This window comes from Pterocles gutturalis, unplaced genomic scaffold (assembly GCF_000699245.1).
Source record: "Pterocles gutturalis isolate BGI_N339 unplaced genomic scaffold, ASM69924v1 scaffold546, whole genome shotgun sequence".
NCBI classification, from domain to species: Eukaryota; Metazoa; Chordata; class Aves; order Pterocliformes; family Pteroclidae; genus Pterocles; species Pterocles gutturalis.
Window position 1 is genome coordinate 38336 of NW_010102774.1, and position 18378 is coordinate 56713.

The 18378-nt window shown below is 40.2% G+C and overlaps 1 protein-coding gene across 1 annotated transcript in view; it reads right to left on the reverse strand.

Moving 5' to 3' along the window:
- Nucleotides 1-18378, reverse strand: part of SHROOM2 (shroom family member 2) — a gene marked incomplete at its 5' end in the record, with an annotated part of 44201 nt that overhangs the window by 3397 nt on the left and 22426 nt on the right. The window contains 4 exons of the mRNA XM_010086410.1: nt 1951-2223; nt 6914-7094; nt 8011-8547; nt 12166-12924. Coding sequence (XP_010084712.1) covers nt 1951-2223; nt 6914-7094; nt 8011-8547; nt 12166-12924 — 1750 coding nt within the window. The remainder of the gene's footprint in view (nt 1-1950; nt 2224-6913; nt 7095-8010; nt 8548-12165; nt 12925-18378) is intronic.

An 18378-nucleotide genomic window follows, 5' to 3' on the forward strand; every position in this document is an offset into this window, starting at 1 on the left:
AAGCCCCTTTCAGAAGGTAAAGTTGAAATACCCAATACCGTTCTCCTTGTGGCAACAAAGACCTATGACAGACCATCTAATAGTTGAAATATTAATTCAGCAGTGATTATTTGCCTGCTGACAGGCTGTTTATTTAGAAAGTCTGCTGAGCTGTTGGTGATTTCTAGGAAGTGCAGAACTATCAGAGTAATGTTTATTAGATAACATCAGCTTAAAACAAAATAAAAAAATCAGTGATCACAGGGATATGACTGCCAGGGATGGAAGCAATCTCCCCTGTTTTGCTTATATGATACTCTAGTACAAAAACATCAAATAGTACAAAATACCAAAGGACAATCAAAAAAACCATATGCATCAGTCTAAATTCAAAGACAAGCACATGTAACCCTACATGCACTGTATTTATAGTCAAAGAACCCAGGGACTTGATCCATCTGAAAAGCATCTCTGACCAACACTTTTAGATATATTTCTGATGTTACTATGGCAAGATTTTGGTGTCAGTGCATGAGAAGATGAAGGGAGATTAGAACATGTTAGCGATTTGGATTTCTGTCAGTCTAAATTTGACAGCAGAGCACACAGACAATTGCTGACTGTCCTTACTACCTCACCTACTCACCTTCTTCCTTTTCCACACCTAGCCAATAAGCTACTTTTATCACAGCTCTCAAATGGTGTTTCCTATATGCTAATATCATCTCGTAGCTCTTTCCCCAGCTCACACTCCCATCTTTGAGCCCATTAGGCAACTGCAACCACATTTAGAAAAAAAAAGTCTAAAGAAAGATTACATTTCTTTAAGTTTCAGAAGCTTTGATCTGCCCTCTAACAAGCTGTCAAATACCTTTCCTTTGCCTCAGTTGGAGAGGGGTCTGGACAGCCATTAAACAAGTATGTTGGGCAGCAGCTAGGGCCGAACAGCAAAAACACAGCTTCAAACTAGTCCCAGCACTTACTGGTTCTTTCTCTGGTGAAACAACAGAGCATGATGAAGAAACACAACGTGAATCCACAGCCCATGGAAAAAAATCTGTTACAACACTTAAATGGACTGCTGGCATTTCAGTCCCCAACTACAAGCCAAAAATCCCACTTCACATTCATTTAACTGTAGAAGATAAATTCACTTGACACATACCTGCGTCCCCCACCCTCTCAATTTATTTTACTTATTTTAGCCTTTAAGTTTTGCACATGTCTACATCTCTCCTTTGGGGCATACCTGTATCGCTAGATATCTGCTTCCCAGCTAAGGCCTGATGGGACCTGGAGCTAAACAAAGTGCTGCCAGCAGAGGTGGGGTCCAACAGACAAGAGCACCTCAAATGCTCCTGAAATGTTCACATCTGCTGGGATTCCTCCACATCACTATTGGGCTATTCTGGCTGGGTAAAACATGTTTTCTATTGAAAAATTCTTTTTGCAATGTCTCCCTCCTGCCCCCTGTCTTTTATTTTTTTTTTTTAATTAAGCTTGTTCTTCTGTTGTTTCTTGCTCTTGTTCCTTGCTAGGCATTGTGGATGAAGCCATAGTAGATGAGAAACATTTTATTTGCAACAACCTTATAGATTTTTATCAAGATCCTTCTTAAGCATAAAGAAGACCGTAAGCTTTCCGCATTACAGCACAAAGTGACACTCCTTTTCCCATCTTGAATTGTTGGAATTTGTTTGCCTCCTTTAAACTTTTGCTATGAAGTCTGTTCCTCAGTATGCTACACCCCAAAATACCACTTTTTCTCACCAAGCTGCTTGTAGTTTTAATATTCCAAGCAAAAGCAAGGCAAAGAGAAAAGTTTAAAGAAATCTAAAGAAAATGGCCTTATGAGATTTATCCATTCGCCATCCCTTATCTCGAGCTCTGCAATTTAGATAAAGAAAACCAAGCAAAAACCCCCACACCAGATTCACTATATACAGTGATATTATGATTGGCCTTTCTCACCCGTTCTTCTGGAGAGGTATTTTCATCCAGGTTATTAAGAGCATTTTCCACCCGGGCCAGACGACCTGATAGTGACAGCAGAAGGTTGACCACTTTGTCAAGGTCACCAATAAACATCTTGAATTTGTCGAATTCATTTGGTTTGCAGACTTCTTTAACGATGGCCTCTACCTCCTCCCCCAGTATATTGTTTGCTTGGATGTCTTCCAGAAGTGTCTCTCGTGCTTCCCTCAGCACCTGGAGCTTCCTACTAATGCTGTCAATAAGTTCTTGCTGTGGAAAAATCAAGGGGATAAGAATTTATTAGCACTACTGCATTTATCTCCACTTCTGAAAGTCATGTGAGAAATCTAGCATTTTAATACAATGAAACTCCCATGTGGCTTTAACAATGAGTGCATTACAAACAAATGCATGTCTAAGGATATGTGCAAGGTCTATACCTCTGGATTCAAAGGTTCAGGATGTAGGTCTACGATGCTCAGCCTGAGACCTGCATTAAAGCAATCTACCTTTGTGGCAAAAGATGATGGACTTCCCCCTGCAGCAAGAGACTGCTATGGAGCAGCATAAAGTACAGCACATCCTTTTCTCTCTAAATACCAGGTCCTTTTTACCTTTCTGAAGAGCTACACTTAGGAAGATAAACCGTACCAGGAAAACAATCCTGTATTTTCCACATGATGCAGTTAAAACTAGGGCACTGTCTAGCTTTTTCTTCCTTTCTGCATAATATTAACATCCCTCCAATAGCAGTCCTTCCACCCTCAGAAAATCTTAGCATTAACACCGCCTTACAGCATTTCTGAAAAATCATAATCCCTGTGGCACCCAACAGAGAAGAAAATCTATTTCTGTATCATAGAAAGCAGCCCCGTGTGAAGCTGTGCAGAGTGTCTCTGCCAAAAGACCAAACAAGTATATTTGGCTGTCGCTGTCCTACGCCAGGCAAATATACCACATCATCTGCAGTTTGTCAGGGTTTCTCTAGTATAATCCCCTACTGCTTCGGATGCACGTGCCCTGCCTTAGAAAAAGCATGTCAAGCGCATCACCAGCAGAGCCAGACTGAGAACCCAGATCTCCTCCTCCTTCAGTGACCCGTGTTCCATCCTTGTTGCCTGGCTGCCTTCCTGCATTTGGGTAAGAGGACTTGTTTCTTAGCTTTCCATTTGCTAATTGTCACTTGTCCATTAGCTTTCACTTGTGCACAAGGGGTGGAAGTCATTTCAGCCAGTCTTCTAGTCTAATATGAGATGAATCACACCCTAAAAATGCCTCATTAATGTCAATGTAGATGCCTATTTAGTATTCAGCTAATTTCAGGTAAGAAAAATTTCCAAAGCATTCTCTAAACATACACCTCTTAGTCCAATCTCTAAATGAAAATTACATTCTTTAAAATAGTCATAATTTCACAGTACCTGTTCATTTTTTTTTTTGGAAAAAAAGAAAAAATTACTTATGACATTCTTTAGGAACTCTGCTTTCTAAATGCAAATCTGATTACAAGCCTTCGTGATTACTGAAAAACACACTGATAGCAGCTGCTGCTCTCAGACAGCACTGAGCAGTCATTGCCAATTTATTTTGGGAACAAAAAGCCCAACAACAATGTCTGCCATTTTAAAAGAAAGCAACTGCACCCAGAAAATTTAACAGCCTTTTGAAGGTAGAAATTCAACACATGGATTATCTGGGCCAGTTTTCTCCTTTTTGATCTAATATACTCAGGCCAGGTTAATCTGGATTTGGGTTATCTGTCAGTCTGGGTGCCCAAAAGATTAAGGTAGTAAGCAGTTCTACAGATGCCTGCTTTACTGACTGATTAATCTGCAGGATTTTATTTTTTTCCCCCTTCTCTCAATGCAAATACAGTTTGATTTGGATTATGTAGGTCACAGTGCTACGCCCTCATTTCCCTCAGATGACATGCACATGCACAACGTTGCTGTTTCACCATCTGAAACACAACAGGATACTCTAGTGCTCTATGTTAGTATCTTGAGTTTTTCACTCCTGCAGCTGCGCTGTGACTTTCTTGAATAAAAAAAAAGCCACATGAGTGCTCAATGTTTACCAATCTGCTCTGCCAATCCAGATCAGCTCTCTCATAAAGTTTCTTTCCTAAAAAAAAAAAAGAGGCCATTTTCCTAGTAGCATCCTATATAGATGTCCCCAAGCAGCTGAAGCTAGCCTCTAAAGGGCCACTTTTGCAGGTGAGAAGGCCATGAGCACTCATCCCTCTTTAAGACTGTTATATCTGTTAGGAATTGCGTTATGATCACTGATTGCTTCCTACCCAGATAAAGCAGCCTTTGGATGCAGCAACTGTGAGCTCACTGCATGCTTTTGCTAACCAGCAGAAAACCTGTATTACATTCAATATCTACTGAGCCAGAAGAGCTCCAATCTACATCTTGAAACTGGCAGATGAATAATTTATAGCTGTGAATTCTGTACCAGTAAACAAGAAAACAATAAAATCTCATCTTTTCCCAGTAATTCTCACCGATCTGACTAGCAATACAGAAAGCTCAGCAGCATGCTGCTCAGGTGGTTCACTGCTTGGCATGCTTTATGTAAATTATTCTGCTCTCAGTTCACAACCCCACTTCACATGAAGTTCAGGCCTAAAAGCAGAAGAAATCTGGTATTCTTCAATTATTTTTACACTCCTCAGGAGTTGCTGAAACTTTCCTAAAGGCAAAGGGGACACTTCCTACTCAGCCATATGTGGATTTTCCTTACTACATAAAACACTCCTGTAGTGTCTTCAACATCTGTGCAATATTTTATAACTGTAGTAAACCCACATTAAATTCAGAATATGAGACATGTACATTCCATTCCTGTCAGCTGGGAATACAGGGATCGTCCCAAATTTAAAAAAAAAAAAAAAAAAAGACTATATGAAATTCCTATACTTATTTCAGAAGAAAAAAAAACACCACACATTTCTGGTTTGCAGAGCAGAGAATGACAGATATTACAATCACTCCATGGCTGACTGCAATTAAGGTATCTCATAACAGAACTGACCAATTTCTAGGAATCAAGGAACAGGTTCTGGATGTACTCTTCCTCTAAAAATAATTGAAGCTGTAAAGTGTGCTATTAAAGTGTTCAAGTCCTTAATGATCCCTTGTTAAACTGCTGCCAAATATGTGAAGCTGGGCCAAGTTATATATTATGTTTGTTTTATAAAGATGCCTTGACCCACTTATCACGAATTTTATATGTTTTCTGACAAGATCCAAGATGAAAGCCCACTGAACTGAGTGCTCTCATCCTACCACGTGTGGAGGAGCACGGAGAAAAGTAAGCAGCAGCGTGTGCGTGGCTACAACAATATGTATATTCAGAGAAGATGGGGGAGCTCTGCTAAAAGCTCTTCATGAAATACTTCCTATCTCATATGATTAGCGGTGTACACTGGAGCCGGGGGGATGGAGGGATGAGTATGTAAAGGGTGAACATGATTTTCCTGTTAACAGACACCATCACAACTAAGTGTCACTTTTGCTTATAAAAGCTTTAGTTTGTTGAGCAAACAAGAAAGCTTTAATTTCAACACATCCTCCCATACATACACTCCATAATTAATGAGAAGGACGCTAATTCTAGCAAAAACGATGAACATAACCTTCATGTGCGGCACCAGATAAAAACCAAATTATTCCAAATACAGTGAAATCCTTAATTTGTCTGAGTAGTACAGCTGTTGGATTCAGCAGCTGTCTGGTGAGAGCGTAAGGACAGCTCTCCTGCTGCAGCCACACCACGCTCCCAGCAGTGCATGCCGTATTGAACTGTGCGATGCAGTGGGGGCAGAGGGAGGGAAGGCTGAGGGAGACAAAAAAACCCGAGTGGTAACAGAAAACACTACAGCCCCCTCAAAAGCAGTGGCATCCACTCCTGCACTGAACCAGAGGTGGGAATCTACTATGGAATCTCTAATTTTTAGTGACTAAATATACTCCTAATATTTAATTAAAAGGCATTTTTTTGGGACTGGATTACCAAACGCACCCTGGCAGTTGATTATTTAGCAGAGAGCTGATTTTAACAGAAAAGATTTGCACACCATTGTGTTACTGGCCTAGGTAAACAGAGTTAAACTGCACCACTTTAATTGATCAAACAGACCATTTCCGCCAGCTTATCCATACTGGGAACTATGATTAAACTATTTTGTACCAAATCACTAATGAGATGAGTGTGATGATTTTATCATAGGACAAAACTTTCTCAAACCACAAAAATGTCATTATATCATAATTTTAATAGCTAGGTGATTACGTTGACTTTAGATCAGAAATAAAAGACCAAAGGATGGGGATGAACAAGAGTGGAGAAGCCTGCCTCCCTTGTGATGAGAATCCACCAAGGTGATTAGCTATCTCCCACCACTACTGTTATTTGGGAGGCAGGAGAAATAGAAGGCAAAGTGCTTTGGTGCTCACGAAAACAAATGGAAAAAAAAAAAAAAAAGAAGAGGGGGGGGGGGGGGGAGTGTTCCTTGTCTCTCATGACAAACCCAAATCCTGGACCTAAATTTCAAAAATACGGACCAACTAAAACCACCACCAGTTATGGTGGGATACATAAGCACTACTGTTTCTTTGTATATAGCAAGTAAGAGAAATATGCTAGAATCTCAAATGGAAAATATTTGAAAATAACCTCCCCAAAACTTCTCCTCTTGGGACCTTCCAAAACGTGCATCAAGCTGCACAAAGCACCAAATAAGAAGTTCCTAAATTTACAGTTGTACACTTAACATCACTTCCCTTTCCTCCCCTGCAAAAAAACCCTAAACAAACGCAGGCTGCTTTTCCAAGTGTTCCCGTACACCTAGAAGGCCTTTTATTTAAGCGGGAAGGGTCATCTAGAAAATTCACAGTTAATGAAATGCATGCAACTGAGATCCTCCCATTACACTTTTAGCAATGTGTTTTACCTTCTTTTCTGACAAGTCATGATCCAGCTCATCTTCAGAATCATCCTCGCTCTGCTGCTGTTGCTGCTGCTCCTGCATGTCCTTCATTTTAATCAGCAGCTCTGCCTTTGGTGCAGATGTGCTGTAGTAAGTAGAATTGGTTGTCAGGGAGATGGCAGACGGTGCGCTCTGCTCCTCTTTCCTAGTAAAAAGTCAAAACTTTCATTAACTGCCTTGACACCCTAATTGCTGAAAAGAAAGGATAATCTTTCAGAGCCATCACTTCACCAAGCAACCAGGGGGTTCAACAGAAAGCCATTATCTATGGAATAAGATAAATAAATACTGGTTGCGAAGAAAATTTGTGTGAACTCAGCACATGCCCACCAAAAGCTAAAATTGAAGTAGTGCAGAGGACCTTTCCCCATTACAATGAGTGAAATGGACCTAAGATATCTCAGCTGGAAACAAAATGTAAAGTTACATTTTACTAAGTAGTGCAAAGACCTCAGTGTCACAGAGAGTATCCTTTCAGACTGCCAAATGGTGGAATACTACAATGTACATATTTATCTTTTTGACTATGGAATTACACATGAACTTCTCGAGAAGGCTACAACTTAATTGGATAACTCATCTCAAGAAAACAAAAGACCCACAGAACATCAACAGGGATGGAATTGAAATCTTTTCTTACTTTGTTTTCATTCACTTCCAGGAAATGCCTCATGCCAACTTCAGGTTGTCTTTGTAAATTTTCATCACATAAAAAAAGCTAAAATTGTTCCTTCTCTATCCAGTTACTAGACAGGATGATCTTGGCACAATATCTAATCACTATGAAATGGAAGAAGTTAATTATTCCTTAAGTTCTCACAGAAATAGATTTCAACCAGGTCTCAGGAAACTTTTCATATTGTACAGCACTGTACTTTTTTTTCTGTCATTAATAGTATCACTAGCAGTATTATGCTTGACTGCTATTCTAACAGCAGAGCCTTAGAAAAGCCCCAAACCTCAACACTAAGAAGATCCTCACCTTCATACCCCTAGACAAAATGACAGACTTTGCATAGCAGCTTACAAGGAACAACTAGCCTACAAAAAGTAATACTCACTTCTCCTCTGAAATTTTTGGAGAAGGACCTTTTGGCAGGAGCTTTCTGCGCTGCTGAGCTTCTTCCAGAAGATGTTCATCTTTAGGGAATATTCCAACCATCAGATCCATTGTTGTTTTTATTTTCACATTAGGATCTAGTATGTCTGCTAGAGATTTATCTCTTCCTACAATCTCTCTGGCTAGTTCCTCTGACTTCCAGTCTTCAAAGGTCTTCTCTTTGGCCTTTACATAGCTGACTGCTGGCGTGGCAGCACTGTTGTCCTTCAAGTTGCACCCAGGCTCTTCCACTGGTTTGGTTCTGGCTTCTGGCTCTGGCTCTACACCTTGCCTGGTGTAAGCACAGAATCGTGAATAGGATTGCTCAGAAGTGCTGAGTGTTTTAATTTGATCCTTTTCCAAACCACTGGGCAAAGCAGGAGGCTCCATAGTACTGACAAGACTTTGCCGACTCTCCTTCTCTGCGCTGCTCTCGGAATGAACTATCTTGATAGGAACCATTTTCACCGTGGTATTGTTGTCTATAACCCTTTCAATTCTGGAAAATAAGGGAAATTCATCTTCAAAAATGGAAGAACCTTACATCTCAATTCTCATCTGCAAACTGGAGGGGAAGTGCAAATATGAAAAAGGCAGATAAGAGATCTAGGTAACGGAATATTCCTTGCACTGTATCTCAAACCCTAAATCCATGTTTTCTTTTCTGCCCACACATTTTAAATATTATTAGTTCATCTGTATGTAACCCTAGCACCAGCCTTGCACAATGCTCATGGTACACAACTTCTGTTTGTTTCCATGAATGTGAGGGTCCAGTTTCATCAGCCTGGTCCCAGATTTGAGAGTGTTGCTGAACTGCCTTTTACCTCTTTGCTGCCACACATACAGAGGAAAACACACCTCAAGCTCAACCTCGTTGCCTCACACAGGTCCAACAGCAGCCTCAGCTTTTGGCCTGACAGGCAGCTTAGCTGCCTGGGGAATCTGTGATGCCCCCACAGCAATTCCCAGCTCTTCCAAGGGAAGAGACAACAGACCAGATGGACACATCCTGCAGGCTGGGCCTTTGCTGAGCTACAAGAATAACAAATAATCACACATGGAAAACCTGGAAATCATTCAAAATATCTGTATTTGTACAATTTCACACAAGATACAGAAGTTTAATAAATAGAACCCACCACAGTGTCCTAGTTTTCTACTTAAAGGAGAAAAAACAGCCACTGAAGAGGATTACACACAATTCTGGATACTCTTTTAAGGGAAGCTTATAGCAAAAAATCCTATACTGCACAGCACAATGGGCTACCTTGGACACTCAGTAAGGCAAGCTATTTAAAGAGGAGGCTAACTTAGATTTTTTAAATTGGACAATAACATGTTAAATAACACTACTGAAACATCTGTACTGCATGTAAACCATATAGGAAAACAAAGTCTAGTTTGGTGGTTTTGAGTTTGCAGAAAACTTAAAATTGTCGCAATGTGGTTTTGGAAGCTCTACAGCAAGTAAAGGAACATTGCCTACTAGCGAAAATAGCTGGTTTCATCTGGTGGGGTAGCTTGCCGCCTTTCAGATAAGTGAGGAAGACATACTATGGCTCTTTTCCTCTAAGTGTGGGTGTGTCACTTTCCTTAAAAATAAACTTATACTTTATTGTGCTGTAGTTTTCTTTTGTACGGAATAGCAAAATGTGTTTGACTTCATGTTTTTCAGAAGTTGTATCTTATATTTTAAAGGTATATTTCCTTCTGAAGGAATGTGCAACCTCTCAGCAGGTATTTACTTTCCTCAAGAGATTTGTGGATGTGCTTTGGCATACTGATCCATCTGACCCAACTTTGGGGGCACGTTTTCACTCCCATTGGGTCGGGATGTTTTCATTCAAGGCAACTGCCATTTTAAAGAGCTCGCTCCTGTGTCCGCCACCCAGCCCCAGCTCCTTGCCTGCAGACCTGGACTCTCCTCCTACCTGCAGCAGAGCCAAGCAGAAGCCTGCCACCACCCTCAACTCTTTGTTTGTTTTTAAATAAAGCCCACACCTTTTGGACTCCACCAGACCGTGAAGAGGAACACATTTTTGAATTTGGGGGAAATACAAGATGCGTGCATAAGTGCATGTGGGACAAATGGAAGAAGTGACCTTACTGCACTTCTTTACCTTAAATGCCTGGCAACTGTTTTGAGGCTCAATACATTCTTCTGAGCCTAGTAAAAGATTTTCCAGATACTTAAGGCATCATCAAGTCAACTGATTTCAGTCAGAGCAAAGACAGTTCAACACCAGGTGCTTCAGAAATTCTGTTTCTGCAATCACTTTCCTCCTGATTTCTGAAGGTTTTCCATTTGTGGCACTGCAGCATGACATTTTGATTTGCAGCAACTCTGCTTGTGGCAATTACAAAGCTTTACTCCAACCACAAGCACAGTCACTCCTTGACCTGAGTGTATGTTTACTAGAAATCTACTGATGCACATCTACTGATGCACTCTTTTCATCTTTATTACTGCTAAACAACTGTCTTTGGAAATAGCTGGGTTCTTCATGCCACCAATATTTCCCCACACTACACTGTTCTGCCTAAAACACTGCAGGAAACCCTACACACTCAGCTTATCCTGTTGATAAACAAGACACCTTTCTTGAAGAAGAGTAAACAGTTTCATGCTGACACCAAACATTAGCTGCCCATGGCATGCAAACTGGCATGTCCAAAAGCTGATAAGCAAGGAGCCAACAGAAGTAACAAGCCCGATCTAATCATCACATATTAAGATAAATCTACTTGACATATTTTAGTCATATGAAATAAATGCCATACAGTAAATACCATATAAAAGGTTTAGAGGTATGGCCTGCATGTCTTTCCTTTTTTTGCCGTACTTGTTTTATTAAGTAATGTAACTATTAACTGAGTACAATATATTGTGCACAAACAATAGCTGGTCTGGGCTTAAGAATTTTAAATGTTAACAAAAGATTTTGAGGGCAAGTGTATTATCATTCAGATATGGGCATGTATTTAGGCATACCTCAGCGCTCATTTCAACATTAATGCGTAGTAAAAAAGGACGAATACAACTAGCTTTCTATACATCATCAGTATCTATTCATAAAGCAATACATTAAGGAAGTTGTTACTGTCATCTGCCTTTGCATATAGATGCTAGAGTTCACATGACATGCGGCACTTTTCATAGTAAACTGTACTATTACTTCGTGTTAAAAACACTGCAGGATGAAATATTTTTTTCCTCCAGTTACAAGAGCAAAAACATCAAGGCATGTTTAGGAAAAAAGGGATTCATGTTTTCTACGTCATAAGGCACACTGGAAAACAGCATGATTGAGTCTAGTACATTACTGTAGAGGAAAGCTATTCCAACAACTTTTGCTGAGAGAAGTAACCTCTGCATTCATTCAGCTCAGAGGTTTTAATTCTTTAACCATGAATTACAGTGCGGAAGGATTTATGAAAACTAAGATTCCTGAATGTCCTGAGTTTTTTATCTTGTGGGAGAATAACCTTTTATGATGTTAGCAGCATATGACAGAGACAGCAATCAACTAATTTCAGTTTGTCTAATTCTGAGTTTATCTAGCCTTGGAAAGGACTGATGTTCTCCTGCAGAATCTTCAGCCCTCTACAGACTACCTGGAGTGCCATGTTTCATCGTAAAAGCAACATGAAAACAGTCATAATTTGGCACTGTACCTTACTGTTTGCACTTTCAAAACAGATGTTCTCACAAAGGATACAGCTTCCCTTCCTGCATCTACTTTGTCCCTACATCAATTTGTATTCATACACAGACTCAGGTGGCAGAAATTATGACAGGGGATCATCTGATTTTGCCCAGACTTCCAGTGGAAAATCCATTTGAATTCATCCCTTTCATTCTCTACTAACTACCAGCTGTAACACCTAAGCAGCATCAGTCAACTAAAAGAAACCACAGACTGGTTGAAGGACTTTAAAGGTACCACTTGAAATTTCACATAAGTCTTAGGTCTCTTTAAGACATGCTGGGATGGCTCCTGCTTAATGAAACCGAAGGGTGTGCTTTTAGTAAAGAAAATGAACAGTCAACCATTAATAAGGTCTAACTGGGCAAAAAGCATTGATAAAACAGCAAACAAGTTACATCTAGTACCTGGCTGGGTTGTCATCCTGTACGGACACTGGAGGCTTATCAGTGAGCTTCTGTGGTGCAAACTGAGGAGAAGGGGACCTTGATGTCTCCATGCCAGGTTTTTGAAGATACCGATACTTGGAAGATAATACAGACTCAGACCTAAGGTGCGTTTTTTCTTCTAAGTGCTGACAAACATTATCTGTGGATGCTGCTTGCTGGAGCTGCTGTGGATTAGCACTCTTCAGTTTTCCACTGAAAGCTGCAGGACTCTGACAGAGAGATGAGTGACTAGCAAATATTTCAGTGGAGCTGGGGGATGAGGATGGAAAGGGTCGGCTAGGTGTTACCAGCAGAGATTCAGAAGAGGTGCCAAGTGATGACGCAGAATTGTCTGGTCGCCTGTATTTATCTCTTTTAGGTGGTGGTGGCCTCTGAGGAGCAGGTCCACGCTTCTTGTTCAGCAGTGCCGGCTCTGCCCTACGGTTTTCCTCTCCTTTGCCCTGGGACAGACAGGAGTGGTTCTCGTTCACGGTCTGTGGCTCTGAGCTGAGGAGATGAGGCAGGCTGTGATCCTTTCTCTTCTCGTTCACGTTTTCCTGAGAGTATCGGTAGTCACTAGGCAATGTCCCAGACCTCCCCCTGCTCTCGTGAGGCAGAACTGTAGGCTCTCGTGCATGCAAAGGTCTGACAGATGCCTTCCACTTGTGGCCTAAATTCTGGTCCAGCTGATCCCTCTTATCCCGTGGGTTTTCTCTCAGGGCCCCTGTGTCAGCTTGCCTAGAGAAAAGAACACGTCGTTAGTGCGCTGTTGATTTACTTCCTTTGGTGCGGGGCCAACACACCAATCCAGGAGGCTTGAACACTGAGATCACATACAACATTTAACACCAACTCCTCCAATCTACAGTAATTGTATGGCACAAAATCATCCTTTCACGTACACACACGCGCGCTGTACCTAATCTAACGTGATGAGTCAAAGCATCATGTCAGGCTAAATTAGGGTATGGAGCACCACAGGACGTGACATAACCTTTGGGTAACCCGAGGTGCTGCAAATATGCATGGCATAGTCAAATGCACAGCACATCTCAAATGCTGATGTATTAGGCATAGCCAAACGTGCAAATGTTGGTAGAAAATAAAACCATCTAGAGAAGAGGAATGCTGTTCTCTTCTTGTTTCAGAGTCAGTATTGAAGTGCGGAAAACAAGCTGCTTCTTTATGTGCAAAATTAATAATTCAGTGCCATTTTAAATGCAAATTGAATACCATGACTTGAATTATAAATCTGGAGGTTGCATTTTGGCATTAGTGGTGAAAAATGACAAAAGTGCAAACAAAACATTTGCCGAAGCTAAAAAGCTGGGAAAGTGAAAAAGAACACCTCCTGAAAAAAAGGCAGAAAAGGAAATTTAGAAAGGATAGTATTTACCAGTCAGGCTTATTTTAAACTTCACCTTCTTTTGCCCTGTCAGCACAAATGACAAACAATGGCCAAAAAGGCCTTATCTTAGACAGAAACATTTCTGGGTTTATTCCAATTTTACACTCTCTATTTCACAGCTCCAGGCTTGTGCTTTGCCACAAGACATGTAGTTCATTTGTGCTCAGCAGATAAAGACACATTGAGAAAGATAGAGAAGGCAGAAAAAAAAGTACCTCTGGAGTCCCACAAGGAGACAGGTTTGCTCTCTGCTTAAAAGAGGCTGAAAAGACACTGAGCTTAGAAAAGAAGCTGCAACATAGAAGTAAAAGGCTTCAGAGAGCTGCTAATATTATTTATGCTACGAACAGCACTAGTCTCTGTATTTAGAAATAGTACGCCTGTAGACATGTACTGCCCAAGCATTCTTTTGAGAGGACTGTGAAAGAGGCATCTTTCCCAGCCTATTTGTAAAGTAAGGTTAACTTGAATTTTCAGTGTAAACAGGTTAAAGTTATTGTATCAGTTTTGAGAGTAAACCTATAGGTAGTTAACATCAGTGTGTATAAAAATGCAATTTGAGATAAAAGCACATAATAAATAATAGGTTAAAGTAAATTATAATTTCAAGAAGAAAACAAAATGGAGCAATTACACACTGCATTACTATTTTAATTAAATTAAAACAAATCTTTTAAAAAAAAGTATTGTGGGAAGACAACTGATTAGATGTGCATTCTACTTTCACACCTGTACAGTCAAATTGCATTCAAAATTATTATTTTTTAGTTCTTGGATCTGTGATGTTTTAGCACTTATGGAAAAAAGTTCTAAAAAAAGTTCTAATAAAAGTTCTAAAAAAAGTCTGGACATTGTCATTAAACTGCCTGATATATGGGATTTTTAATAATTGTGCTTCACACTGATTTTTACATGTCAGTAATAAAATAGCATTGTACTTCTGAGAGAGATGTCTTTTTCACAATTTAGTTCCTGAACAGTCACATACACAATCTCTCTCTCTCATGTGAAGGGTCAAATTTTAAAATTCAATTTTAAAAGGTAAATTTTCAATTTAACATGAATGAGGAGTTGAATACTGTTTGAACTCAGATCTCTTCATATTGCCCTGAAATAAAAGCACTTCGTTCAGACAACTTCAAGTTGTCTGACAAATTCTGAGTTAATTCTGTTTTACAAAGCAGTATTTCTTGACTTTTATTTTAACACTAGATGAAGGACGGTTTTGCTAAGTGAAATGATGTAAGGCCAGAAAGACCAACGTTATTCACATTTGGTTACATGGCATCTCTAGAGTCAGCTGGTTTTCCCTAGTGAGCTCAATGTAGGCAGAACTGGGCTTGTAAACAGTTCCACTAATTTTAATGGAAATATTTACCAAATGAAGACTGCAGGCCTTAAGTATGAAATACTGTGTTTAAATCAGCGTTTTTAATTGTCTAGACAATCCATGTAGAGCACAATTTTCTCCTAGTTAACCTGTACCAAAAATATTCTTCAGGACTCTCTATTCATGTTCACATACATAAGCCGTAACACAAGACAGTGTAACAGCTGCACTCAGGTGCACAGAAGGATCAGGGGCATGGCACAAAATGTCGCAAAGACAAATTACATGCACTACCTCAGACAGTTTGCAAAGTACACACTGAACTTCATATGCACATCACCAATGGGTGTGCTGGTAGAAGCAAACAGGACAGAGTTTACCACCGATCTGACAGGTTTACATATCCAAAGCATCTCACCAAATTTGTTTAATATTGCCCTGGCTCAGAAGCAATGAATGCTTTAGTAGTCCTGTCACCTTCCAAAATAGAGTAAAAGGAAATCAAGAATCACAGCACAGAGAAATTTAGAGATGCTACATTTGCAAACGTAGAGATAAAATTCAGAGATTACATACGTGCCTTCATACAGCTTCCACAAAATTAACCAAACATTTTGCAGTGCCGCAGAAAATGGGTCTGAGGAAAGGTGGCTATGTTCAACACTAAGGCTAGTTTGCATTCAGTGTGAGTGGGTATTCATGCAAAGCATGCTTATCACATCACTTTGGAGAGATTTGAGCTTACTGTTCAGAAAGGAGGAAAAGAAAGCAAGCTTCAAGCCCCAGGAGAACACACTGGCAAGAACCTGCAAAGGTGTTACATTACTATCAATACCAAGAATTCCACCAAGTTACTTTAAATCTGTTGGTGTTTCATGTAAAAGATGTGCCCAGCATATAGCTGTTTTGGAAATGAGGTCCATAGGATTATACAAGGATAACATACCACTGAGGAACTCATCATTTACAACCAAACATCCATGAGAGACACAGAACAGTCATCTGAAAACATGATAATTGACTTAATGAACGCTTTCATTCTAGATAACAAACCCGTCATTATCAAAAACATTAAACTCTTAAGTTATCTTCAAACCCAAAGCTCTGCCATCCCCATTCCCATGATACAATGCCACAACTATCCAAATGCAAGAGCCTTCCTGATGCAGCAGAATCAGGAAACCACACAGCAGAATCACACCACATTCCCCACCTCTGGCACACAACGACGTTACACTTTTGACTGTCAGACTACTTACGCCACTCACTTAACCTGAACTGCAAAGCAAGTGTCATCAACAGCATTATGCTGTTGATACAAGTGGTATTCAGTAAGGGTAAGCCTAGTACCGAAGGCTAACATGAGCCTTTTCTACCGTACCTGCTTTTGGTATTTAGGTACAGGAGCCTTCATATCTAAATGGTGGCAGACAGAAACCCAAAATATGCTTCTAACTGAAAAAAGAAGGAACTGTTTCATTACAAAAAACAGTCCTCCACATTTTCAAGAAGTTCTCATTTAGAAGAGGGCTCAGCTCTCACAGAGGAGCTCTGTGTGGAGGGCCAAGAGGCTGCACACTTGTTGGCCAGGTGAGCTCAGTACGAGCTCTGCTCTCTGGCTTGCACATTCCATATAATGGCCCTAGCCACCAAACACACCACCACTGCTTACCACCACGGGGGTGGAAACATGTATCTCCATAACAGCACTAAGTATTTTCTACCCAGACAGACAAGTACATCTCTTGGTATCCTTCTGGCTCTGTTAGTTTGGGAGCATACATGCCCACAGCTGAAATGTAAAGGCCAAACAACTGCTAAGCTGGGGAAATCAACAAAGCCTCCTACCCAGTCCAGCAATAACTCAGCAGGCTATTCTAACTGGGAGACAGGTAACAATAGTGTAAGCTATTACAGTTCAGTTAAACCATGGAGAGACATATATACACATACACATGTACAATAATAGGAACCTGCCAGTGGAGTCAATGAGCAATTACCAATATGAATCATTATGTATAGATACCTATCAGAAAGGTAACGTTTTTGGTTGTCATAAAAAAAAAAACAAAACAACCCCAAACTACTTCTTTCATTTGCCCCACACTCAGGATTTGACTAGATGTGGACAGAGTGGGAGAATAATCTGACTGAATGTCGTATCTCAATAAATGAAAGTCACTTCGATAAACTCAATGTGTCTGATTTTTATCTGATTTACAGTTTCTTGAGAATGCTTCAGGCCAAGCCACACAGTGCCACAAGACACTCCAACTTTAAAATCCACAACTAGATAAGCTTTGCAAAAATGCATTAGCCAACATTTGAAAAATGCATAGTTTGTTGAAGATCTCACCTCTGTGCAAAAGTTTCACCATGAAACATAAGCACAGTCATGTAGGCAACAACGTCCTGCACTAGCTTACTGGCAAAAGAGAGCAAATAGAGTGGCTGGTTCTGATTTAGCTTAAATTTCTTCTCAAACGCTACAAGCTACACTGGAAAAAGGCCTTCACATCCGAGTAAGACTCCTCTGTAAGAGCACTCACCCTGCAATAACATCAACCCCCTCATAATCAAGGCCACAGTTTTGCAGTCCCTTTAAACTGATCTAAAGGCAGACATTTTGCAAAAGAGGCAGTCTCTTCAGTCCACTCTGGTTTTGTCTGTCCACTGTAATAGCAGTAGGAATTGTACAGCCCCACTGAAAATTGGATCAAGGAACTGACCTGGCTCAAAACAGGTAATTATGTGGTTTATAGCAATTGTGAAACACAGCCTTTGTTTATGCCAAAACCCTGTTTATAGGCAAAGACCTTGCCGATATGGTACTTTTTCAGTGGTGAACTTTATGTGCTTAAACTATGTTTATGTGCTGAAACTATGTTTTCATTGTTTGTCTGGCACTTGGCACACTAGGATCCAAAAGCACTTCTGCAACAGTCCGCAAATAAAGAGCAGTTTCTTCTACCCGGTATAATTCTGCTTAAGACCACAACAGGATGCTACAAAGTTGGAACAGGATGCATAGGTTAAGATTGATTGAAATTTAGGAAAAAGTTTGAGGTCTAATACCACATTTTAATCCATACTGATGTGGTCAATGCAACCGAATAGATTCAGCTCACCCTGAAGTAGTCTCTACAGTCAAATCACACATTGGTGTTACTGACGAGGGGATCAATTTAGTTACCCAAACATAGATGTCTTATACCATTTCAGAAACTTTAAAGATTCAAAGGCAACAGTTCCCCTAAGAAATGGCAGATGGCAGGCAAATGGGACTGCTGGGTTATCTCAGGTCTCACTAGACACTCAGGTTCAGCCAACTAAATCAAACCCAAGATGTCTATGGATTATAACTTGAGTCAGTACTTCACTCATATGCCAACATCTTTCTTCTATTAGGTATCTGAATCCTCATCTGAGTCCCGCATGCTTTTTCTTCCAGAGA